This window comes from Pristis pectinata, chromosome 18, assembly GCF_009764475.1.
Source record: "Pristis pectinata isolate sPriPec2 chromosome 18, sPriPec2.1.pri, whole genome shotgun sequence".
NCBI classification, from domain to species: Eukaryota; Metazoa; Chordata; class Chondrichthyes; order Rhinopristiformes; family Pristidae; genus Pristis; species Pristis pectinata.
Window position 1 is genome coordinate 16,570,488 of NC_067422.1, and position 27,192 is coordinate 16,597,679.

The 27,192-nt window shown below is 40.2% G+C and overlaps 1 protein-coding gene across 4 annotated transcripts in view; it reads right to left on the reverse strand.

The window, feature by feature from the left end:
• Positions 1 to 16,720: 16,720 nt before the first annotated feature.
• The window catches only part of LOC127580156 (BAH and coiled-coil domain-containing protein 1-like), a 251,414-nt gene continuing 240,942 nt past the window's right edge, over positions 16,721 to 27,192 (reverse strand). For all 4 annotated transcript variants that reach the window (XM_052033375.1, XM_052033374.1, XM_052033376.1 and 1 more), the window contains 2 exons: positions 25,425 to 25,661; positions 16,721 to 24,884 (listed from right to left, as the gene is read on the reverse strand). In XM_052033375.1, coding sequence (XP_051889335.1) covers positions 24,678 to 24,884; positions 25,425 to 25,661 — 444 coding nt within the window. In that variant the 3' untranslated portion in view covers positions 16,721 to 24,677. The remainder of the gene's footprint in view (positions 24,885 to 25,424; positions 25,662 to 27,192) is intronic.

The following is a 27,192-nucleotide window of genomic DNA, read 5'->3' on the forward strand; positions in this document are numbered from 1 at the left end:
AGACATAATATTATCCAATTTCCACTAACCGGGAGAAATAACTTGTTGAGCAGGTGCTTGGGAGTAGTGTTGAGGATGGTAGGAGAGGTGAGGTGCACTATTGCTCAAGGAAATTGAGCTGATAGTAATCATGACAGACTAACCAGGAAACCAACAGTTTTGGGCAGGTAGGTTCTGTGTGATTACAGTGGGCAATAGGGCAGAAAATGACAAGGGGCAAACAGAATGTTCCTTTCCCATCAGAACCCTATCCTGACTTGATACAGTGACATGGGTCAAAGAGATAGATAAACTGAGTTAGGATGTGCTTGGAAGGATCAGTATCAGAAGCATGAGCTGATATCAGGAATAGGTGTGGCTGTTTGAAAGGTGCATAATGCAAAAATAGTCAAAAGCCCTGCATTGACAGGAAAAGTGGCAGCAACCAGGCCACTGTGGGACTGAAGAAGGACTCGGGGGAATGCTGTGAAGAAAGGATGGTGCAGGTCTTTAAAATAGTTGATTGTGATGACCACAAAGAGCGGATGGATAATCGAATGCAGTTCAAAGTGAGGATTTTCTAAAGGATGAGGGGATAGTGTTTTCCCAACACTTGTTGGGAAGCTGGACAAAGGGAAAAGTTTCAAGGATTTGAAGAAAACATTGAGAATCTTCTTCAGGAACAAAGAACTTGCCATTGCCACAGACAAGTTCAGAGAATATCAAGACCGAAGAGCAATGACAAAGCCATTTAATTTATTGGTAGAATACTAGGACATGTAGTCAAGGTGATGATGATGTCAACCAAAAAGTGGGAATATGAAAGCATGAATGAAACACGAGGACAGACTATGTTGGGGATCCATCCAGGGACCATGAGGTGAGCTATAAATGGGACTAGATTTTTTTTAGATCTTATTTACAACGTGGTAACAGGCCCTTCCGGCCCAACGAGTCCACTCCGCCTATTTTAAACCCAAATTAACCTACCCGTATGTCTTTGCAATGTGGGAGGAAACCTGAGCACCCGGAGGAAACCCATGCAGACACGGGAGAACGTACAAACTCCTTACAGCCAGCGAGGGGAATCGAAACCTCATCACTGGCGCTGTAATAGCGTCGCGCTAACCGCTACGCTACCGTGCCGCCTCTACTTGTCCAAACCTTTGGGATGTATTTCACTGAGTAATTCACATGAAATATGTGTAGTTTGGAGAGACAGAAACGAGTGCAAAAACTTGTATTGGACTTCTCCAGATCAACCAGACTGGAGTGATGATTACTGAGAACTGTTAGCTGTATGGGAAAAAGGATCTACACAAGAGTTAGCTGAGGTCAAAGAGCAAGACATTATACATCAGAATTCGAATAAAGCATCTGTTAAAAAAGATATTGATATCTGTCTTACATCAGGTTATTGGTGAACATGGAAGTTCTGAAAGGGGTCAACCAATTAGAAATGGAATCGGACATGTTGCATTAAGAACATATGGAGACAGGTTCAGAGTCTAGTATAGGAGCTAGACCAGTCCAAAGTGATAGATGCTGGAATATCTCTGGTGCTATCTGCTCACAATGCCATCATTCCAGCATGGCAGACCTAGCTTTGAAACATTTTGGCAAAGATGGTGGGGTTCAAAGAGATTTCTAAAGGGAAGCAGAGACAGAATCCATAGGATAAATCATCAATGGAAAGCACTGAAGAGAGGCAGCACAGGGATAACAGGATCCAATGATAAGGGTACAAATCAGAGAACACAAGAGGGTTTTAGAACTTTGAAAAGGATTAAGGAACGCATGGTTTCTCCAACAAAGGTCCCAAGGAATATCTGCACCTGTCAGTGAATATGAAAGTGATGATGATCAGGCATGTGGTCTATGGGAAGAACCCAAGGGAGTGGCTCCATAGAACAGACACAAACCAGAGCAAAGCTAAAGCACAGGATCCAAGCAATGCCACAAGAGGTTCTGGGAGATGAACCATCTACATCACCAGCATCCAGAGCAGATCTGTGGGAAGTGCCAATCACACCTACACTGTTGAGGAGATCTTAGAAGATTAGGAAATCTGGAAAATATTTAGATTTGTTATATGTGGGCATGTATTTAAGTTCTTGAAAGAAACTAAACTGTAAATTCCTAACTGACATGTGTTAACTACCTAGTGTGCTTAATTTCTTAAGGTAAGTACGTTCCTTTATTTCTGTTGTTTAATTTTTTTCTCTTAAAGGAGAAAGTAATTTAGCAGGAGTATGCCAGTTTGTGACATGTTTATTGAGTTCAGTACAACTGTTTCTTTAAGGTTGTGGGGTCCCCCAGCACTATTTTGAAGAGGAGGGGTGTTTTTCCCAAAGTCCTGGCAATGCTTATCCTTCAACTGAATCACAAAAGGAATTAGATGATGACTATTTCAAGGCTGTTTCTGGGAGTTTCCTGGGTGCAAAATAACTGCTACATTTCCTATGTAACTCCACCTCCAAAGTACTTAATTGGTAATAAACTATAATGAGATATCCTGAGATTGACAAGGCACTCTATAATGTGAATCTTTCATTACAGGGAGGTGATGCTGTGATGCACTAGACAGCAGTGAATTTGAAAAAAGATGATGGACTGGATGTGGACTTCTTGTTTACATATCTCTTTCATAGAGATTATCCACATTTTAACTGTTCCCGGCAGGAGCCCTGTTTGTGCTTCATTTAAAACAATACCCAGTCAATAATTCTGCAAAAGCATCTTTCACTGAAAAACTTACGGTTCTCTATACTGCGTGAAATGTGTCAAAGAGGAAGAGTTTAGAATAGGGCATGCAGTTATCCTGAAGAACCCATTAACAAGTAAGGAAATGTAAAGTTCCAGGGATATTCGGGGAAGTTACTTTTAAGATATGCTGCATTTAGCATGTGTGTGAAATGTAATAAGTATATTGTACACTCAAAATCGACCAGTAGAGCCCGCCCCCTTATGCAAAGCAAGGGGATCGACAGAGAGCATAGTGACTACACAAAGGTCAGAGGCGGAAACAGTTATTTCTATGGTTAACCAACTGTGATAAATTTTAATCAAGTGCAGCTGTGGATGTTTAATGAACCGTTACTCGTCGCTCCCCTAAAGTTTACATTGCCCACCGGGACTAACAGTCTGTCATAATCATAAAATAATAACAGCATAAAACCAGAATAAATGCCATCTTGCTCTCTGAGGATATTGCTGACAGTTTTACGCCAAAAATACAAGGATATATATATCAAACAGACTTATTGTTGTTAAAGGGAACTGACTTAAGAACTATACTATTGTGTAGCTCATTTATCTAATTTTACCCTCTGACTTCAAACATTAGAAATGTGCAGGCTGATACTACTGGGCTTCATGTGAAAGAAAAGGGACTTTGAAACTGTTGCAAAGACCTTCAGTAGTTAATAGTTGAAGCACACTCTAATGAGACCAAATGCAATCAAATAGAACCGTTTTATGAGAGATAAAAACCAAGTACGATTTCATAGTACAGTATGTTAATCAAACACCCTGCTGAAATGAGCAAAAAAACTAGATATAAAATAAGATCAGCAGTGATCTATGTACTAAGGTCATTGTGAGGATAAAGTCAAAGGTTAAAAGGTTTTATAATATTCATTGTATTTTTAATAGGAGGCTGAAAGGCCTTTTATTTGCTTTTGTCAATTGCCTCCTGATCCATTGGAGGTATGAAACTAAATCTGTGATGGGCAGATGGTTGAAACCAAAGCGATACATGTTTTAGTCATTTTGAAGACCACAGTGCTTAATGTTTGGTTGTATTTTCTTTGAGGAAACCTCGATAATGTGCATCACTGACTGGAGATTAAATTGTTTAATATCTTTCACTTGCCACATATATAACAGCTGGACATGGCATAAATATGTTGAATAACAAGTAAAGGATGGGTCAGTGAGAACATCACCAACTAACTACAGCTCTGAGTTGAGGCTTGACTCCAGGAATCATGGTTAAATTACGAAAGAAACCAAGCCAGCAATTGTTTGTTGGCTCCCACATCTAATCAACAGTTTATGTGCAGGGGACATTGATCATTTGAAAGTACTTTAGTTTGAGAGAGGGGTGTAAATGCCAAATCGCCAGTCTTCCCTCCAATAATGATGTCCTCAGATATGAAAGGAGATCTGATGGCATCAGAGGGCCAGATTTTTGCATCTTGAAAGCCTATTTATTTGTTATATTGCATTAGAGTAAAAAAATATACTCCACATAGTCAAAAATTAAAGCAAAAGTCTAAAATTATTTACCTACGTGGCAACTCTTCCAGATGTATGTTTGTCAGTCTGAATCATAAAAGCTGATTAAATACCCTGCCTCTCAAGACAAATTTTATGCAAAATGACTGAAGACAAGTTCTTCTCAATTCAGACCAATAGCTGTTTGACAATGATTTTCCTAACTCATTCATTTCTTATTAGTCAAAAACATGTTTATAGCATGTATGGCCAGTCAGGTTGACAAGGTGAAGTTGTGATCTTAGCTGCGGCATCAAGGGAAGTGTAAAGCACAGCAGAGCTCAGCTACTGCTCCAAAGAGGGAATAAACTTCAGGAGGACCATCATAATGGACCATCCTCTTAAGCAGCTTAAGCAATGCCAAGGGCAGGTCCTCATTTGGATGTGATGTTAGGATAGTTGGAACTTCAACATACACATAAAGTGGAGACGTTTTATCTTGCTCCAATATGTATGAGATCGGTACATCCTTCTTAGCGAGTTCACATTCCTTTAAGCAACATCCATTCATCCCTGGGTAGGTTAAAACCAATGGGTTTAACGGTAGCATGTGTGATGAGGTTTGGGTGATTTGTTCCAGCTCATTTTCAAGAAGTTTAAACAGAGAAGCCATTGCTAGAGACACCACAAGTTACCTGGTTTCAACTGCTTTGCACGGATGTTGTTAAGTTACTGGTAGATTGGCAGGTTGGGGTTAGTTTCTATCTGTTGAGGTTTTTGTTTTGTGGCTACTTTGTTCCTGATTCGAGGTGAAGCAATATTCAAAGTTTCTGGTAGCACAAGCAATGGTGTTGAGTCAAGCAATGGAGATGGAAGCTGGCACCCTGAAAGCTGAAGCTGGCATCCAACTGATAACCTGCAGGAAGTGCCAACAATCAGCCCCTTTAAATCAAGAAACGCTCCCACATTCAATAAAAAATAAAAGCTTGATAGGCATCTTCAGATAAGGCATCAGCTCAACTGGCTCACTGTAGAAATGCAGTTAACCAAAGACATTCTTGATGACTGCTTCCCTGACCTTGAACCACAGTCTAATGATGCTGGTTGATCTGAGCTCTGCCTTGAAGCAGACATGACTTATTCTATTTGTAATGCTCCCCACAGAAATTTGTTCCTGACAATAACATGGGTAAGAGATACTAAGACAGCTTCAAAATCCAGAAAGTGCAAATTAGGTAGTGATGATGCCATCCAGTTTGTTTTCCCTGTTGCCAGACAACTGTAGCCCTGTTGGGACAAAAATTCAACAGTGACTCAACAGTCTACCAGCTAAGTATTAAGCACAAGATTCATGAGTTCCCAACCATGGTCTTACTGTTGTGAATGTGTTTTGAAATGTCACACCAAATCTCTGGAATTTAAAATGTAACCATCCAGCAGTTCTGGATGTAGATTAGAAACAACTATTATTTGCAATGTCCATAGGTGCTGACTGGAGCCAACACAGTCTGCACAGGTTATCTCCTGTTTTTCACTGGGACAGGTCTCTGCTGGGGTTAGCTGGGGGAGGGTGTGGGGAGGGGGAGTTAAAAGAAAACAGAATCAGACCATGCATACAGAACATGTTTCCTCCAACCTTGAATCCGTGGTTGATTACCTCTGTTGTAAGCATGTTTTGTTGGTTAGTGCCTTGAGGCTCCCATGTAACTGTGCCATGGAGCAGTAGGGAATGCAGTATTCCACAAGGTGAAGCTATGCCATCAAGGGAGGTGCAAAGCAGAGCAGAGTTCAGGCACTGCTTTAGAGAGGGAAACAACATCAGAAGGTTAGTCACAATGGGGACCCCCTCTTGAAGATCTCAAAGGGCACTGGCAGTGCCAAGGGCATGTCCTCATCCAGCTGGTGTGTGTGTTGTTAGTCTGAAAAAGCAAGGAGAAAAGATGTGAGCAATTTGCATTATCCATCAAACCATTTATCATTATTCATGGAATGTGAACATTACTGGCAGAGCCGGCATTTGTTGCCCATTACAATTGCCCCCTGAAATTGAGGGGGCAGCCAAACATAAAGCATATAGAATAAAAGAGTCGTAAGAGTCAGACAGCATGGAAACAGGCCACTCGGCCCACCATATCCATGCCAACCAATGGGCATCCATCTGTATTAAACCCATCTTCCAGCACTTGGCCTAAACTCTTCAATGCCTAGGTGATTCAAGTGCTCATCTAGACACCTCTTAAATGTTGTGAGCAAATCTGCTTCCACCATTCTCTCCAATAGTGCATTCCAGGTACTCACCACTCTCTGAGTGAAAAGGTCCTCCTCAAAAGCCCTCTAAATTAATTACCGGAAATCTATGACTTCTGGTATTATTCATCTCTGATAAGGGGAAAAGTTTCCTGCAGTCTACCCTATCTATATTCCTCATAATTTTATATACCCTAATCATGTCCCCTCTTAAGCTCCTCCGCTCCAGGGAAAACAGGAGCCTCTCCAATCTCTCCTCATAACTGAAATGCTCCATCCCAGGCAACATACTGGTGAATCTCCTCTGCAACTTCTCCAGTGCTGTTACATCCTTCCTACAGTGTGGTGACCAGAACTGCATATAGTACTCTAGCTGAGGTCCACCCAATGTTTTATAAAGTTGGAGCAAAACCTTCCTGTTCTTGTATTCAGTACCTTGACTAATGAAAGCATCCCAGACACCTTCTTAATCACATTATCTACCTGCGCTGCCATCTTCAAGGATCTTTGGACTTGCACACCAAGATCCCTCTGTTCCTCAACACTCCCAAGGAACTTACCAGTCCTGGTGTATGTCTAAGCCTCATTAGTTCACTTCACATTTCACACTTCAATATCACCCCATAATGTAAGACTGCCCTCCACACTGTCAACAACTCCACCAATCTTAGTTTCATCTGTGAACTTACTGATCATGCCACCTACATCCACATCCAAATCATTCATGTCTGTTACAAACAGCAAGGGTCCCATCACTGATCCCTGTAGAACACCACCAGTCACAAGCATCCAATCACAAAAACAATCCTCGGCCATCATTCTCTGACTCCTACTGTCAAGCCACTTTTGGATCCAATTTGCCAACTTTCCCTGGATTCCATATACTCTAACAATTTTGAAATATATGGAATTATAGTCACCATCTCCAAAATGATCCCCCACTGACACTCCCTCCACCTGACTGACTACATTCCCAAGACGTTCTCAAGTAATGCCATTTCCCTTGTTTCTATCTATATACTATGTCAAAAATTTCTCCTGGATACACCTAAAAAAATTCTGCCTTCTAAGGCAATCCCAGTTAATATTTGGGAAATTGAAATCCCCTTGTACTTTAACCCTATTTTTATCATATCTCTCTGTTTTTTGCCTACTTATCTGTCCTTCCATCTCCTGTTGACTGTTTGGAGTTCTGTAATACACACCAGCAAAGTGACAACACCCTGGTGGGTCTAGAATCGCTCGGTCAAACTGGTTATGGTCAGCAGATTTCCTTCCCTGAAGCACATTTGTGAACCAGATGCATTTTTGTAATGATTTAGTAGTTTCATGGCAGCTTTTTTAATTATATAATTATTTGAATTTAGATTCCCCAGACTCTGAAAAGGCATTCAAACACACATCTTGGATGCTAGTCTGGTTGTAGCTACTGTTCTACTTTACTCACTCTGACCTGAAGACACCAGTTAAAGACATGCCAAAATCATCTTTGTATTCTTCAGTTTCACAGCTGGAACTTTAGAAAAAATAATGGCCAGTGAGACTCAGACATGGGGTGTCAGGTCAGGCTGGTCTCTCAGCAGTGAGTTGAAAAGGTCGTGGCTATAAACCCCACCCTGGAGATTGGGTTTTGTTTTCCAGCAGGAACAACAGAACTGCAGATCTCTAAGTAAATGGTAAGATATTAGGTTTTGGGAAGGTCCACCACAAACCAGATTGAACCTTTTGAGATCACAGGAAGGTTCCTCATAAACACAGCTACCATCCAGGTACACATGGAAACTGAGAACACTTGAGCTTAGCAAAGAAGGAAATCCCTTACATCCGGGTTGCAGGGTCCTGTAGATCTCTTTCGTGGTACTGAATAGATCAAGAGCTATGAACATCTTGCTGCATTGTAAACTATCAGAATCAGGTTTATTATCACTGACATATGTCATGAAATTTGTTGTTTTATGGCAGCAGTACAGTGCAAGATATAAAGACATAAAAAATATTATGTTACAAAAATAAATAAAAAGTGCAAAAGAGGAATAACGAGGTAGTGTTCATGCGTTCATGGACCATTCAGAAATCTAATGGCAGAGGGGAAGAAGCTGTTCCTGAAATGTTGAGTGTGGGTCTTCAGGCTCCTGTACCTCCTCCCCGATGGTAACATCGCCTCTTGAAGATGTCCTTGATGGCGGGAAGGGTTGTGTCCGGGATGTATCTGGCTGAGTCTACAACCTCTGCAGCATCTACTGATCCTGCACATTGGAGCCTCGGTATGTTTTCAAAGGCACACACTTGTCCACACAGGTTTTGATGAAGTTGGTGACAGTGGCATATTCATTCAGATCTGAAGAAGAATCCCTGAATATGGTCCAGTCCACCAATTCAAAGCAGTCCTGTAAACGCTCCTCCACTTCCCTTGACCATACCTTCGCAGTCCTCACCACTGGTGCTGTGGTCCTCAGTCTCTGCCTATATGTCGGGAGTAGAAGTACAGCCAGGTGATCTACAAAAGCATTTTTCAGTACATATTTTATCACTCTGACCGCATTCTTTGACACATCTTTGTTCGACGTAGGTGGGAAGATGTTGAACACATCACAGACTTCAAAAATGTTATTGGCCAGGCTTGAGGACAGATACCCAGTTTAGAATCCCTGCTTTCTGACAGCTTGGGGAGGGACTCAGATAAGGACTGGGAAGTGGGGATTATCCAAGGTTGGATAGTTCACTTGGTGTCAAAACTGAATATTCCTGGGTCAGGGTACATATTGCAACTTATCTTTTATTCAGGATTGAGGTCAAAACTTGACCTATTTTCAAGGTTTAACTTTGATTTATGGATAATATTAATTTCAAACAGACTTTTCCCAAAGGAAATCCCTCTCAGTGAAGAAGCTTGGAGACAAAAAAAGGCACCAGCAACAATGTCTTTGTTTCTTCATCTCAACCGTGAATGGATAACATTCTGACCTCAGCACCATTTCTCCAATGACTGGCATGCCAGGGGCTTCATCAATTCCTTTCCTGTAGTGTTGCCCATCAGTTTCATGCATCAACATGAAGGATGGCATTCTGGAAAGTAGGTGAACTGTCTACGGGTGATGATGGTGATACATACTCAGATAGTATTGACTGAAGAGAGAAAGGAAAATAGAAGTTTGAATCAGAAAAAGTCCATTTGCTCCATTTCAGTGAGAGCTCTTTAAATGTAACCATCCACTTTGATGTGTTTCTCCATGGTTTTTACATACTTCCTTTAAATTATGCCTGTCTTAATGGTTAAATTTGTCCATGTTCCAGCTTGTCTGTACATATACAGGGATAATGCTCTCTATATGCCAATCTGTAGAAACCAATATTTCCCCTTTAATTCCTTTGCTTATTTTTGATACCTTTATCACAGCTACCAATATCCATTTCTGGTCCAGTAAAATGTTTCTGAGGCTTCATTCATAATGACTTATTCCAAGGAAGTTTCTGGTAAACTACTCCTGTACTCTTCCCTTGTTTGCTATATCTTTCACTTAATCCTTGCTGAGATCTGTTCACAATATTCCCATAATGGCATAGCCAATGGCCATCTTGTCCAACTTTCACTTCCTTATATTCATATGTATCAGTCTATGAACTTGGATTATTTCAATGGCTTTTTTTACTGTCATAACCACCATTATTGATCTACAAGGGTGACTTATAATGGAAAAGCATGTAAAGATCAGTTGACCCATAAACAGCCTACACCTCTTAAATACCTCTGCCTTCTATCAGTGAAGCATCTCTATGTCAGAGCCATTCTTGTCTTCACTGCCTTGGAAGTAACTCGGGAAAGCAGAATTCCCATCCAATGGATAGACTAACCAATTTTCATTCATTACAAAGTAAGGTTAAAAAAACATTTGTGACAGCATGCTCCTCTCAGCCAATGCCCAGGGGACTGATGGGAATTACTTCATCTATATCTAAGTTATTTATAAAAATGGAAAACTGAAAGGCTTCAATGCAGATAAAGAGACATCTCATTTCCAATACCCGACCTAAATAAAAGATGAGCATCTAAGGATGCTCAAAAGAAATTCCAAGGATTGAGTAAAAATAACCGAGGGTGACACTGCAGTGAAGTAGAAAAGCAGTGTTCCACTGCTGGAGGTGCTGTTTTTCAGATGAAACATCAAAGTGTTGTTTTGTCTGTTCTCTTGGTGGGGCTGGGGGGGGGGGGGGAGGGGTGGTGTGAACAATCCCCAAGAACTTATCCCCCATTTACTATCACCATATTGTTCCTTGTTGGAACCTACTGTGGGCAAATTAGTTGATCGATTTTCCTACTTGCAGAGGTGACTGCACATCAAAGTGAAATGCTTTGCAACTCTTGAAAGAGATGTCAAGGTTGCTTCATAATTAAAAGTATTTATTTCAGTCAAGCATTGGCATTGCCATGGTGGACTGACGGGCCTGTTTCTGTGCTCTCTGACTATGATATTAATATGCTGAATGATGTGGAGATAAGCAATTTCCACTACCTGGATGTAAATTGTACCTTCCAGTATATTTTACTTCATGAAACTAAAATAGTACAATCCCCGTTCAGATTAATCAGTTTCCCAAACATTAAGGAGGTGAATAGCTTTGCAATAATACATCTGGACTGTATATTTGACATTTCCAGGTTATGATGTATTCAGATTGAATAAATTGAATCCTTTTCTTTTGTTTCTATATATTGAATGAAAATTTTCATCCACACATGTTGGCATTTACGGATACCTTTTAGGCTTCTCATTTGAAAGGGACAACAAGCAAGGTAACTGTTGTGTTCATGGTAATCCCATTTTAAATAAAAATGACATTGTTCTTTAAAAATACAATAACCTTCCACTCCACCATCAACAGACTTCTGAAAGACTTTCTGTAAACCAGGAGACTTTTTTTTTTTGATTAATGGTAGATTAAAAAATAGTCCACCTTGAAAAGCTTGAGTGCTAATCTAACAAGGAAGGGATTCTGGACTGCAATGATGAATGTACCAAGTCACAGTGCACAGTTTCTTGGGGTTAGTGGCCTCATCTCTGGTGACTACACAGAGGAGAACCTGCAGGGGTGGAGGGGGGATTTAGTCACATTCAAGGTTACTACATTTGGTTACAAGACCTGCATCTATATAGCACCTTATGCAAACCCAAAATGCTTTACAGCAATGCTCTACTTTTGAATTGTACTGTAGGAAATACATTACAACAATTTAAAACGAACTCCCTTGTTGTTCTTCAAAATAAGCCATGGGATCTCAGAGGCCAGACAGCGTATCAGTTTAATAACTGATGAGAAGACATAGTTCACTGACAGCAGCAGAGCATGTTGGGAGAGTGGTTAAAAAGTGTATTAGATTCTGGGCTTTATAAATAGAGGCATAGAGTGCAGGAGCTAGAAAGTCATGATGAAACTTTATAAAGCTTTGGTTTGGCCACAGTTGGAATATTGTGCTCAGTTCAGGGACTCAGACTTTAGGATAGATGTGAAGGTTTTGGAGAGGGTGTAGAAGAGATTTACCAAAATTATTCCAGGAATGAAGGACCAATGTGGATTGGAGATGGTGGTGTTCTCCTTGGAACAGGGGAGGTTGTGAGGAAATCTGATAGAGGTATTTAAAATCATGAAGGGTATAGACAGAGAGGATAGAGAGAATGTGTTCCCATTGGTGGAAGGGTCAGAACTAGGGAACATACAATGAAGTTGATTGGTGGAAGAACCAAAAATGAAAGGAGAAACATTTTTTCCCCCACACAGTGAGTGGTTAGAGTCTGGAATACAGCATTGAAGGCAGATTTGAGTGTAGTCTTCATAGGGTTGCTGGACAAGCACCTGAAAGGAAAGAATTTTCAGGGCTATAGGGATTGGAGCTAGCTGGATCGCTTTTACATAAAGCCGGGACAGATTCATCTGGCTGACTGGTTTCCTTCTGTGCTGTAAGCATTGGTAATTCTAACAGCACCTCTCAAACCACACCATGTTTCTGGAGTGCCAGCAGAGATCTGAACCCACAAACTTCTGACTCATCAGTAAGAGTGATAGAAGATGAGACATGCCTTCTGTTTTTGACTATATTTCTCACAGGCTCAACAAACACTGAGGCATCAGTCTTGCCTCTGTGGTGTTTCCTTACTTGTATTCCCCCCTCACATAGTGTATTTCAGTAGCCACATATCTACGTTTTCCCTTCATGTATAATGTTAACAATTGTCCCTCTTTTGTTTCTGCTGCTAAACTCTCAAGGTCTCCAGGAGGAGAAGGTAAGCCCTGAAGATCTACAGCCATCGGTCCTGGAGAACTGAGCTGTTCTTGTTCTGCTGCAGTGGATTCAATTGCAGACTTCAAGGACCCAGGACACCAAAGAAACTGAGAGGTAAGCATAAGCCTTGTGGAGAAGAGAAATAAAAATGGAAGGAATCCCCATTTAATATCCAATAACCTCATACTGGAAATGGGAGCTTGGCTGCTGGAGGAGGGGAGTGATTAAACTGGTTGCCTCTAAACAGACAACTGCCATGCCGATACTCTGTCACAAGCTCATGTGATAACTGAGTGATGCAGCAGAGGGTCAGGAGCACTTGAAGAAAAACTAATGTCGTAAGAAGGAAAACTGTCAAAAAATGAGGAACACTTAGTGGCTATAGGTTGAGAGTTATTTTATTGGGAAAGATGTCATGAAAATAAAATAGCATTCTGGTCATATAGAAACACATCGTCCTTAACATGTATAATTATTACACAAATATGAATTCTATTTGATTGTGGCTACTGCAAGAAAGGACATCATATAATTAATTCTGCTTTAATTATGCTACTGGTTATCAGAGCAGTGCGCAGCAGAAGGCATATCAAAAATACGAGCACATATTAATGCTCTGAGCATAAGATTGTTACTTCCACTGTTACATTTTAAGCCATGGTGTAAATTATATTTTACACTTGATTTATTTTTGGTTGGATTGCTATCTTAAAAGGGGAGGATGTTGAACAACAAATTATAGCAACCGTGTGTACTTGAAGGGAAGTAAAATGTAGAGGCGCCTTTATTAGCTCACCAGGTTAATCCAGTAATTCACTAAGTCATCAGTGCAAGAAAGATCCATATACAGTTTAAAATAATTGCTGATTTAGCCAGGTGGCCATGAAGTGACTCCAATGTTCCCCATGCTCCAGGGTAAAGGGGAAATCTGTCTGGATGGTCTGCTCCTATATGGCATCTCATTGAAAGATCACACTGGGTGCCAGGAGGGCATAGACTTGGGACTGGTTACGAGGACCATCAGTGGTAAATTGGGACTTGGCACTCAATATTACAACGCAAGTGCGATCATGGACTTCTGAAGGGTGCCCTCTGGCCATGAATCAGGAGGTGGATGTTTCCACCAGAGTTTTGAGAGGCTGAGAAATTCATCTGCGCCATTTTTCCAGCCTTAAAACAGTGTTAGAAATCTTCTTAAAAAAAAAGCTCCTTAAAAAAAAGTTGAATTCATCAAAAACAAAAGGTTCCCCACTTTGCTAGATGAGCTTTTTTGACTTCTGCCATGCAGTAGTGAGCAGCAAAGTGTCACATGTGAGTGCCTAGACTGTATTACCTGCTTGGTGCCACATTTAATGAAATATCCTTCGGACTGGAGAGGAACTCGAATGGGAGGAGAAAGGGCTGGTTGTCATGGCTCGTTAGACTATCGGTTATTGACTGCAGCTCCGCCTTCAATACTATAATTCCAAGCAAACTCATCACCAAACTCTGAGACCTGGGACTCAACACCTCCCTTTGCAACTAGATCCTTGACTTCCTGACCAACAGACCACAATCAATAAGGATAGGCAGCAACACCTCTGCCACGATTATTCTCAACACTGGTGCCTCACAAGGCTGTGTCCTCAGCCCCCGACTCTATTCCTTATACCCTCATGACTGTGTGGCCAGATTCTACTCTAACTCCACCTACAAGTTTGCAGATGATACCACTGTAGTGGGCCATATTTCAAATATCGATGAGTTGCCAGGCTCAAGAACAGCTTCTATCCCACTGTTATAAGTCTATCGAATGGTTCCCTGGTAAGATATGAATTCTTGACCTCACAATCTACCTCATAATGACCTTGCACCTTATTGTCTACCTACAGTGCACTTTCTCTGTAGCTGTGACACCTTATTCTGCATTCTGTATTGTTTTACCTTGTACTACCTCAATCTGCATGAACGGTATGCAAGACAAGTTTTTCACTGTACCTTGGTACTAGTGACAATAATAAACCAATTCCAATTCCACAAATGAACTAATGACATAAGCAGGGCAAAAGAGAATGTTCTGGTGAAGTATGAGCAGCTAGAGTCCAGGTTAAAGAGCAGAACAATAAGGATAATGATCACTGAATTACAATCTGAGCCACATGCAAATTGGTATAGCAGAAATAAAACCAGACAATTGAATGTGTGGCTGAAAGATTGATGTGGGAGAAATGGGTTTTAATTCATAGAGCACAGGAACCAGTACTGGTGCAAGAGAGAGCTGTCACAGGGATAGACTTCATTGTATTAGGCTGGGACCAGTGTCCTCAAAAATCAAATAAACTAGCTGTGAAGTGAAGCCTTCAGACGAAAAATTGCTGGAGTTGGGGGTGGTGGTGAGGGGAGATTTAGAAAGTTATAAAGGGCAAAGCAATGGCACAGGCTTGCAAAGGTAACCATACCTATCAGGAAGGGACAATGCGTACAAACATAACTCCCATTTCAATCAAAGCAGGGAAAAATGATGGAGGCCCTTTATCTGAATGCATGCACCACTCAAGATAAGATGGGTGAATTAATAACACAAGTATCAGTAAATAGGTACCATCAAAAAGACATGACAGAGGCATGTTTGCAAAGTGACCAAAGTTGAGAATTAAAAATTCTAGGCATCTTAACTTTTAGAAAAGGTTGGCAAAATGGAAGAGGAGGCGGAGTAGACCTAATATTAATGAATGGGTTAATAGTAGTCAAAAGAAAAAGAATTAGCTGGGAAAATCAAGAAGTAGAATATGTTTGGGTTGAGCTGAGAAAGAGCAAGGGGCAATAACATTAGGGTGTGTTGTAGATAGACCCTCAAACAGTATTGGTAATGGAAGTCAGTGTATAAATCAGGAAGTTAGAGGAACAATACAATAATGATGGGTGTCTTGAGCAGTATCAGGAAGACAAATTCATGGAATGTACAAAAATTGGTTCTCCAAATCAATATGTTGAGAAACCAAAGAGGGATCTGCCATTTTGGATCCAGTTTTGTGCAATGTGAAAAGATTAAAGCCTTTAGGGAACAGTGATCATAAAATGACAGGATGTGTACAAATTGAAAGTGATTTAATTCAATGTGAAACCAGGCTATTGAATGTGAACAAAGTAAACTATGAAGGCATAATTTGCATGCTAGCTACGGTAGACTCGAATGCTACATTAAGTGATATCACAGTAAATTACCAGAGGCTAACTTTACAAGTAACATATATCCCTGCAAGGTAAAAGAAAATGGGAAAAGTGGTCCAGCTATGGCTACCAAGAGAAATTTACAATAGAATTAGATCAAAGTACATGGCTTATAATATCGCCAAAAAACAATTGGCCTGAAGACTTCAGCAAAAAAAAATGCAATTGGTTGCTTCTATGGATATGCAAAAAGGAAAAGATTAGGCAAAGTTGCTGTGGGTGCCTTATAGACTGAGACAGGAGACGTTATATTAGGGGATAAAAAATGGCAGAGAAATTAAACAAATATTTTACATCTGTCTCCACAATCACTTAGAAACATGCAGAAAATTGGTAATTGTGATTTTCATCTGTCTAACAATGTTTTTTTTATTGCACAGATGAATTTCTAAGTCAATATGTTTAAGATCAAAGACCACATTATCTTCACTCCATCTTACCTTTGGTACATTCCCAGAACTTCAGGTCTCAAGCAAACCAGGGCAATTAAACAGAGGAGGGTTTTATCCCTCTAAAACAAAGGATTCTGCTTGCATTATGTGACTTTTGAGCAGAATAAATAAGAATTAACCTTTAATGTTTACAATGGTGCATCCTCAGTGGAAAAATGGGTGTCTTGTGTATGCTGCTGTAGTGTGAGCATTAAGAAACTTGCAGACTGATAGAAATTACATGCTGAGTTTTATGTCACATGAAGAATCAAGCAAAGAGCTTCCAGATCAGGAGCATGGTGTATCCTCTAAGGCACTGCAGACAATATTTCCTGAGCAATCACACAATGGACAAACCTTTTTTTTAAAATATTTATTCAGAAGCCAAGTTATCTATAAAAATCTTAATACTAAAATGCTTTTACATAGAGATTGTGTCCATAAAACTTATTTTTTTAGTGTTTACACAAAAACTGAGACCATAGTCATACTTTACACATTTACAATAGGGTTTTTACTACATTTAAACACTTTTTTTAGAATAACAGTTCCTTCCATTTCAACAAAAAAACTGAAAACAAAATAAAAAACAAAAATCAACAAGCTTAAAAAAAAAGCTCTCCTGGGTTTTCAGTTTCAAAATATTTTAATATCTAGTAAATAACTCTGTAATATTGTAGTTTTTTTATTGTATAATTTTTTTAAAACTTCTCCTTGTAGGATTAAAACGCTATTGAGCAAGTCTCAGACGGGCCTGCGCCATTTCTTGCCCATTTATTTTCCCATGATGCATCACAATTCCAGTCCCCAGAAGCTCTCACTTTACAAGCAAATAAAAACCCAGCCAGCAGTGAGGAAGTATTGCACTCGTGTCACTGGACTGAACAAATAGGTAACAGAACGCCTAGCAGATTGGTCCAATGGTGACATCACATCAAGTACCAGATGGAACACAGCCAGACCTCCGATGGGGTTGGATGGGGCGGGGAGGAGAGGTGGGGGTTTGAGGTTTGGTGTACACATCATTTCTCTACTGTGCATTCTATTTTTAAAACTTCAAATGCAAGGCCACCCTAACTCAATCCCTCTGGCAAAAGGCTGGGTCCCCAAAGTTAGCACTGCCTTTTTAAAAAAAATTTCTCCCTCTGATTTAAAGTACAGAATGTCACAGGAAATTCTGTGATGCACAAGGGATTCTTGCATCAAGTAACAGAGCCAGTACAGATCAGCTCAGATAATAATGGACGCTAAAATCCACCTCATTTTTTTAATATTACAACATATTTGTTCAAAAGTTGCAACTTGAAAGATTATGCAACTAACACATTTTACTCCAGTCACCTGTGATGAATCTACTGAACCACATCTTATAAATGCATAAATATCTGACTTGCAAGCCAGAAATTCCTAACAAATCTACTTCTTGAGTTGACCTTTGACCTTTCTAGACAAAAGGTCAATAATAATTTTGCCCAGGAATAATATACAGTTTAAGTTAAGAAAAAAAAGAAGAGAAACCTGTTATTTGTTCTCATGTGAAAGGTCTTCATTCATTATATCTGAAAGAGCCCCAAGCACCATGGGAATCTGGTTCTCTTTATCTTTCAGATGTTGCTATGGAACCAGAGTATCCCATCTTTCACTAAACCACCCGGTTGATTGATGAGTTTGACCTATTGAAAATACAGGATATGTGATTGTGATGTCACACTGCACCAGTCTATATGCAAAATGGTCAGTAAGTGAAAGTTCAGATGCCAAAGGTTAGTCTCACACAAAAAACACAAGCTGCAATTTATCTTAAATACATTTTTGATATATAAACAGGCAAACTCAAATAATCCTTCTGGAGGGCAGCCATGTTACATGAAACAAAAAGAAACCCAGGTGATTTTCTGTAACATGGCATTGTTAAAAACCATGGTACCCCTGTGAGCCTCTGCAGGATGCTCACACAAAAGCACTAAGAGAATATAAAAGAAATCCCCAAGAACTGAGTTGCAACAGTGATATAAAAAACTTTTACAACATATTAGTGTTTCAAAGCAACAATAATGAAATACTACATTGATAACCTGCAAGAACAAACAATGGACTCGAACTTTAAAACACCTCTTGTAAACTGTGGTTGTGTTCATTTTGATGGAGACAGTGTCCCTTTTATGATAACTGTGTGGATTTTAAAAAAACTACTGGTAGAACAGAGTGCTAATTGACAAAGGTAATAACAAAACCTTTACTTTCATTCATTCTAGGAAATCATAAAGCACATGTGGAGAATGGCAAGTATATAAACCACATGGCACCATCATAATGCTAAACAGCACATAAGCAAAGCATTCTCCCAACTTCACACCCCTTGTTAGGATGACATTGCCTCTTCTTTTTAATGCCACAATGGTGTCATCGTTAACAGTCAGAATAAATACCACTGCTGAAACCTTTGCAAAGTTAATTCATTGCTAACAAATAGTTGATGTCCTATCTAGAAAACCATTGTGATACACTGCAAAATACACACAGACTGTAGTGGGACAATTTCCTGTCCTAGAGAGAGACAACAACCCGTACTTGTACAATGCAGCCAGAGGATTTGCAGCAATCACACACTAACAATGTGACACCCTGCACGGCTAATCTTTCTAGTTTAACAATCTCACTGTTATTCTCTGTTTTACAATAGATTTTGATTTCAGTTCAATTACCCAAGTTATTTCATCACCAGTTCATCCCAAACAGACATTATGGGCATAGATTTGCCTACTTGCAGCCAATTAAAGATCAATCTAAGGGCTCACTCGTGTGATTCACAGGATAAATTGGTGGTCCCTCCCAATTTCTACCACATAAACTCATGGTCTAACAAACACTCAGCCTGGATTTTACTTCTACTTCCTGAATGCAGTTCCAGTGAGAAGTGGTAAAAGATTAAACCTACATAAACATGAGGAATTGTTCAACAATAAAATAGAAGAAGTTATATTGGTTGAAAGGGTATTTAAAGAGAACCCACTTCCTCACACCGATTGTCCTTGACTTAGAGCAGTTTTTTCCATGATTGATAGCAATACTGAAGTGCTTATTTTAAATTTTTTTACGTAAAAAAAGAACAAACATTTCATCTTTCTGTTCTGACTCTGCCAGTTTCTGTGGTGTTAAGTTCCAGCCAAAAGATGCTTTGATTTTTAAAGCTGTGAAATATCTTTCTGGATCCCTTTGCTTTAATCAAACCCATATTTACCTAACATCATTTTGGTGTTTTTAAAAGCCGGGATAATCCCTATAAGGACTTCAGTTGTAAACAGTCAAGGGGTTAATGAAAGCAAGAGTGAGAGTAAATATTAGATCAATGCAAATAAGTAGGACCTACATGTAGAACAATCACAGCTCTAAAATCTTGTTATGCTTCAAAGTTCTTGCAATCCTGCCCTTAATGCTGAATGAATGGTACACAATATTAAGGCCATCCCCAGGTAACGAATGGGTTCGTTTTCACAGTCATCCAGAAGCAGATTTTGTCCACGGGTCAGAAAAGACACAAAAATTACTTATTTTGGTAATCATACCGCCAAGGTGTTGTAATAAATCGTATCAAAACACTTAAGACAAAATAGAAAGAACAATTACCAAAAGTGGAGAGAGGGGACTAGTTCTGCCGTTCATAGGAACAAGCATTTGTAGGTACCTCAAACATTTGAATTTAATAATTTAGGGCAGCCAGCTCATACGTCAGGCCTTCGTAACTCGGCGACAGCCTGTAATTCACAGGCAGCCATGTGATTGTGGCCTCGTACTTGTGGGCTGATGTGATTCTCTGCCATCCCTCGCCTCAAGCAACCTTACTCGGGGAAGGAGAAGGAAAATACAAAGAAGTTTGCAGTTTTACCTTTGGGGGTGACTCAGTCCAGATCACACCCATTGCTCTCTTGTAGGTGCTTTAAGAGGAATGTGGACAGATCAGAAGTTAGTTGAAAGAACCAGGAGGCAGGAGCAGATAGAGTTATTGGTATGGAAGATCTCATTTCTATTAAGCAACCCTTAATTTATGAACATCGCAGGTGTAAGTTCAAGAACCTTTATTCAAATGCATCTTTGCTGCTGTAATGAATCTGCCTGCATTAGGAGCTATGTTTATTGGAGTGAGGTGATGATTGAATTAATTCTGGAATGTTGGATGCAGCTGGCACCCATTACATAATAATTCACCTGAGTGGAGTATTTTTTTTCTATTTCATTAGAGTGAATAATTACTTGCATGGGCAGTGATGGTCAAATTCACTTCATTGAATGAATCATTCCCAAAAAGTTCACAACTTCCTTCTTTTAATGTAGGTGATAATGAGATGAGGATTTACAAGACTTCTTGTTTAGTAGATCTGCTTTTTACCTAATTATGAAAGTTCCTCAGCTTGGATTTGACAAACATTTCTCTTTGAAAGCAATTTTTCAGTCAACATTATTTTCAGTCAGTGAATAACAACAACCGATTGTTACTCCGCATTACCATAATCAACGGAAGCCACAAATCACAGTCATCTTAAGCATCAAGATATATTCAGTGTTGTGTATTTTAGTTATTGAGTTATTTAGAGCAACAAACTCTTCTATCAAAGGACTGGGGTGTTAATGTAAAAGTTGGTCTGGTACAGATTGAAAGACAAAGTGCTAAAAATGCACAATGGTTTGGTAATATTTCGAGAAGGAAAGCTATGTTTGTATTGGATGAGAGATGGGAGATTTCATCAGATCTGAATCTTTGAATACAACGGTTTATAAAATCAATGACATTGCACATGTTTTTCAGGCATCCTAATAAAGGTGTAAAATCAATTCCTAAGTATGAACAGATATTCAAAGCTCATATAGTGCACAATGCAATGCTGGATCATGTGTTTCTGTAGGCAAGATGCACTAATGCATGAATAGCACTGGGTATGCAGCCGTGGTGCCAATCATTACACAGTGGACATTTGATGTAGTTGCTGTAACATTAGATCTTGGATATCTTATAGAATTAGAATGGACTCAACAAGTAGGCCTTAAAGGAAGGGAAAAGGACTTCTTGAGAGCTCCTTAAAGACACCGCACCTGCAGCATCACTGGGGAGTCTGTTGCAGAAAACAATGATGGATTTGGCCCTGGTGCAAGTTGCAAAGGAGATCTACACTTTTTAGGGGAGAGGTTCCTTATTCTCTATGTGTGTGTCCACCTCTGAGATATGATATCTAATACAGTGCCAGAGAGGAGGCCTGTGTCCATCTCAGAGCTATCTACATCTGCTCTTCCCCACCAGTCCACTCCTTCCTAAGGGTTTCAGTTAAGCTTCCGAAGCTCCAGCCATGACCAGCCATTTCATGGGTTAATTTAGGATTCCCTTATGAGTTCTGAAATTATGCACAGCTATTCGTGCAACTGAGGAGTCCAAGACCAGAGAGCATAGGTTTAATGGGAGCAGTAAGAGGTTTAGAGGAGATCTAAGGAAGAATCCTTTCATCCAGAGGGTGGTTGAAATCTGGAATGCACTGGCTGAGAAGGCAGTGGAGGCAGGTACTCACAAACAAAATTTAAGAAGCATCCGAATGAGCATTTGAATTGCCAAGGCATAGAAGGCTATAGATCAAGTGCTGGTAAATTGGATTATTATAGATAGGAACTCAATGGTCAGCACAGATGTAATGGGCTGAAGGGCCTGGTTCTGTGCTGTGTTGAGTCTCTGACTCCACAAACATAATGTTTGTGAATTGTGCTTGCAGAATTCCCCTACTGGCCCTGTGTAAACTGGCATAGGTCCCCCTTTCAGTGCTGCTATAGCAGGTATTTTTATGTCAGGTACAACTTCGAGCTCATTCTCTGACCTGAAATGGAGACTTTTCATTCTCATTCAGATTGCAACTAACCTGCTGTGCAGTGACTGTGTTATCTGCTTCTGTTTCTGATTTCCATGGTTTCAGGTTGCCTTTCGTCTGTGATGCAGCTTTCCAGGCAGGGTTTCTGCTTCTGTGCTCAATGCAGCATGATTTTCTGTCCATTAAAGCAAACAGGTGGAAAGTCGTGCATTGGCAAGCACAGGAGGCAATAAGCCCAGCTGCTGTTTTTAACAGCAGTGAACTTGCCATTGTGGAATGAAGCTGCAATTAAAAATAACAGACACGTAGCCTGAAGGAAGTTAGGGTTACTTGGGCAACACCTTTTCTCTCTTGGTTATTGCATTTAAAGCTTAAAAAGATGTTGTTGTTGTTTGTTAAGAATCTATGTCTACCTATGGAATTGATCTACATCGGTTACAGTTTACATGTGGCTCTAAAATCAATAATGTTATGCTAGATCTTGATGGGTTCTACATGCATCATTATCTTAAGGAACTTAAGTTGGGTAATCATGATCTTCAACAGGGTGATGGGGACTACTGGTGCCTGTAATTCCTCCACTATAAGCACACAGAGCCCACCATGGTATAGTCACAGATGGTAAATCAACAGGAGACACATCAGAGACCACCAGAATGCATCCTCAATTGCAAGCACTAAATGTGGAATATAGGAGCATCTGCAGGATGTACTCCACCCCCCTGAATTCAATGGAATCCAATTTCAGAAGCAGAGTACAATCCACAGGCACTTACCATGTGGCACATTTAATCCTAAACACTGAGGTTGAATTCCTGCATCGTAGGCCTAAAGAAAGAATGGGCTTGAAATTGATCTGAGTCAGTGGTATAAAAAGAGTGGTATTAAGTTGGCTGTCTGTTTTATACGGTGCCCGATATTTAGCTCCTTGCAGTCAATAGAAGCAAATATCAAGTGTTGCAGCTACCTTATCCAATTCTGCCGAGAGGAGACAATTTCTTCCTGACCTTCTAAACTGGAATCTTAAATTAGGAACTAAACAAGTCAAAGACTGCTGGTTTGTCTTCAATGATATACATTTTCAATGAGTTAATGCTGGAGCCTCCCATCGATTCTAATTTAAACAAAAAAGCTTTATACACTGAATAAATTAATTGATCACTTCCTAATAAAACCAAAATACTTCATGAGATCAGCACAGTGAAAAGCCTTTAGCCTTCATAGGTTCATCCTTCACCAGTTACTACAAGTGTTTTATCTTCCACTCTCTACAGTAAGCAGGTTTCCACTGTTCACGAAGGAGAGAAAGTAACAGGTATGCTGTAAAGAGATCTTCTCCAAAGTGGCTGAACCACCTTTCTTATCTTGGCATCAAAGAAGCCTTTATAACTACCCCACATAGGTCAATAAAAGGGAGACTGTCTCCTTAACATCTGTGCATCAGAAATGGAACAAACATGGCTGACCATTCCCTACATGTGTGCAGAATTCTATACAACTTTTAGCAATAGGGATTATAATTCTTTTCATCAATCACTTTTTAAAAAAAAGGAACATTTAACCCACAGAGTGAATCACTCAACAACTGTTCAGTTAGGAGGTTAGAATTAGTCTGACAGAATGATGCCACAATCTGTCTCATATAAGAAAGCAGTCTTCTTCAAAGTAATGTCTTTTTCTCCCCCTTTCTTTTTTCTTCTTCAGAAGTTCCAGCTAATAAGCAGTCTCAGCTGAGCTGAGTAATGCAGTGCATTAAAAAAAAAATTCCTGGGTTTTTACAAAACTCTCCAGGAAACAAAGTAATAACAAAAACACATTAGACCTGATTCTGCTTTGCAAAGTTGAAAGCAGACAGAGGTACTGGGAGTGTATGGCTTGTATGATGCTCATTTTCCTTCTTTCTCCAATCTGCACACACATACACACACACTCACACATACACCCGCACACGCACACACATTGAAATAAACTCCATGCTGTTTGACCCATGGTTGAAACCTACTCTGATCAAGGTCAAGTTTCCATGTGACCATTCCAGCTTCCTTGATTCTTTGAGGCCCAGGTCTCACATCTCCAAATTTTGCCTTCTCCATTGCTTGAGGCCTAGTTCTCTCATGTGCAAATTCAGCCTGGTCGACCCATTGATGCCTAGAAGTTATACGTTCCAATTCCAGCCTACCTGATGCCCTAAGGGTTCCACTTTGGTAAATCCAGTATTACTGATCCCCGGAAGGCTTAGTTCTTATGTTTCCGAGAACCATTGCTTGACCACTTAAAAACTCACTGTCAATGATTCCAGGACCACATGCTTGAGCCTCAAGGTGTCGTTAACAAGTATCCAGCTCCAGTCCATCTTGCATCATTTGAAAAATTCATAAGGTTAATTAGATTTTTTTTTAACAGAAAGGTTTCTCAATCCCTGTTATTGTGGTGCAGATCCAGGCTTTATATTAATTCATACATTAAGTTTTAACAGAGACTGGGCACTCCATCCGCATTGAGGATTCTGCCTATTGTAGGGTCATAGGTCCCAGCCAGGTAGTACAAGTCTTGACTGTCCTGGTACTTCTTGGTTTTTATCATTTGTTCGTACTGTTCCAGACCGACCACCTGACACTTATGGGAAATAGTCTGTACATCGTTTTCATCTTCATGGCAAGATTGATACAATGCTTTCTGAAATAGCAAGGAAAATTCTTATTAGAACATGATGTTAGTATGCACACGCACACATGCATACACATACACACGCATGCATGCACGCACACACACACAAACACACACATGCATGCACACCTACACACGCACGACCTATTTTTCCACAGGCACACACATACCTACACACACAAATACACAATTATAAAATAATAATTTTACATTTGGTTTATTTGGGAGGTGCCACATCTTGAAGATTTAGCACACACTCACACATACACAAATAGTGTAATTAAATATAAAATAAAAAAGTTATGCTTGGGAGATGAAGGGTTAACATTTAGGCAGTACTCCCAGACCATTGCAATGAAGGCATATTCTCATGCAGTTGTGGTTCTGAACTTAACTGAAGCATTACAGTATTGTATTCAGGTGCAAGAGTATCATCACTTACATCTGATTGTTTGTGCACTACCGGAAATAATGAATTCAGTTCTTCGACAAGCTGTTTTGTAAAGACAAGCATTAAGTGGCAAACTTACAAATGGGATTTTGTCTCACCTTGCCATCGTTGCACTTTTTGCCCAGCTTCGTTTCTTCAGGATGATAAAACCATTTCACTTTAACCACCATGTTGTTTCCCCATGATTCCCACATGCTTTCTATCCGGCCGATGTACGGAAGGTTTGGGCGTCCAACAGAGAGAAACACTGCACAATCTCCAACGCAGATCGTCTCCTTCCCTCTCACAATTGCCTTGTAGTAAAGTTTCTTTGCTTTCCCCTTCATACCTCGTCTCTGTGGGAAACAACAAGACTTGGTTAACATATAAATATGGAAACCACTGGAAGCACTCAGCGGGTGAATCAACCCTGCCGCTGATGATCTTTCCAGTCTTAGTTTAGGCTTTTGAATTAGTTTATAATTTACTTCACTTGGTGATAATTTGAACTGGGTGACAGTAATTTGGCTGCCAGCTTTTAGACATCATATTCTGCTCCTTCAAGAGAAAGGAAAGTGAGGTGAGGTTTAACAAGAGCTGTTGACTTGCTTTTGCCTGTTTTCCTGGCTGGTGCAAAGTTTCTTATCACCCTTTGTGTTTCTGGAGCTTGGGACAAGCAAAGTCATATTCGGTTTCCCGCACATGCACAATTTAAATTCAAGGTTTTACTGGAAAACCTGAGTCTCTGTTTCCACCACAGGAAGTGGGATTGCAGAGAGGCAGAGTGAGGGGCATTGATCTGCTGAGGTATCCATTCTTCAGTCAGGAGCTGCTACTGCAGGTATCAGAGCGTTAGAAAAAGGGGTGGGTGGGAGGTGAGAATGTCACAGCCAAACCCAGTCTAGTCCTCATCACACGTACAAGTATTGCTTCTGTAAAGAGTCAGCAACAACAATCAGGAATAAAACATTTGCTAGTTTTTGTCCTCCGAGCCTTGTGAGCGCTGATTACAATTGCTACAGAATACCTAACCAAGCAGAAATCATGCATCAAATGTATTACATTTTTAAAGAGGACACAACAAGGGATCAAGTGGTGATTAAACTCATATTCAGTGGTTAAAAAAAAGCAGAAAACACTGGGATCAGATTTCTGAAATATTAAGTTTCTCTTTCCCATATATGCCACATCACCTGCTGAATATTTCTAGCATATTTTATTATGTACTGTTATAAATATGAATTCAGTAATCTTGTTATATCTGCATTTTCAGTTGTGTTTCAGATGTCCAGCTTCTGCACTGTTTTGGTTTTGGTTTTCATTTTCAGTGGTTTTCGTGACACTTGCCTCCATGGCGTCAACTTCATCGATCTCTGGTAAGGTTTTTAGATGGATTACTGCACAGAAGTGAAATTCCTACCTCAAGGGAAGGGAAGGGAAGGGAAGGGAAGGGAAGGAAGGGGAACGTGTATTTTTGTGCAGCTCAGTTCTAAATGTTTGATCTTTGGCTCATTCAAGGACAGTGCTACTGATACACCTGACCCTGACCGGCTGTCTCCTGGGCAGAGAGAAGATGGGAACCAATTTGGAATGAAGATCTGCAGGCTCCTCACAACCACAGGGCTGCCTTTGCATATCACGGGGATGGAATGGAGAGTGTCATGGCTCCAACAGCCTGGGTTCAATCCTGATTGCTGGGGCTGTCTGTGTGGAGTTTTCCTGTTCTCTCTGTGACTGCTTGGGTTTCCTCTAGATGCTGCACTTTCCTCTCACATCTCAAAGAAATGGGATTTGGTAGGTTAATTGGCAGGTGGTTGGGAGAATCTGGGGTGGTGTTTGGGGGAGAAATATGAGGAGAATAAAATGGGATTTCGTCCGGGGGCTCCG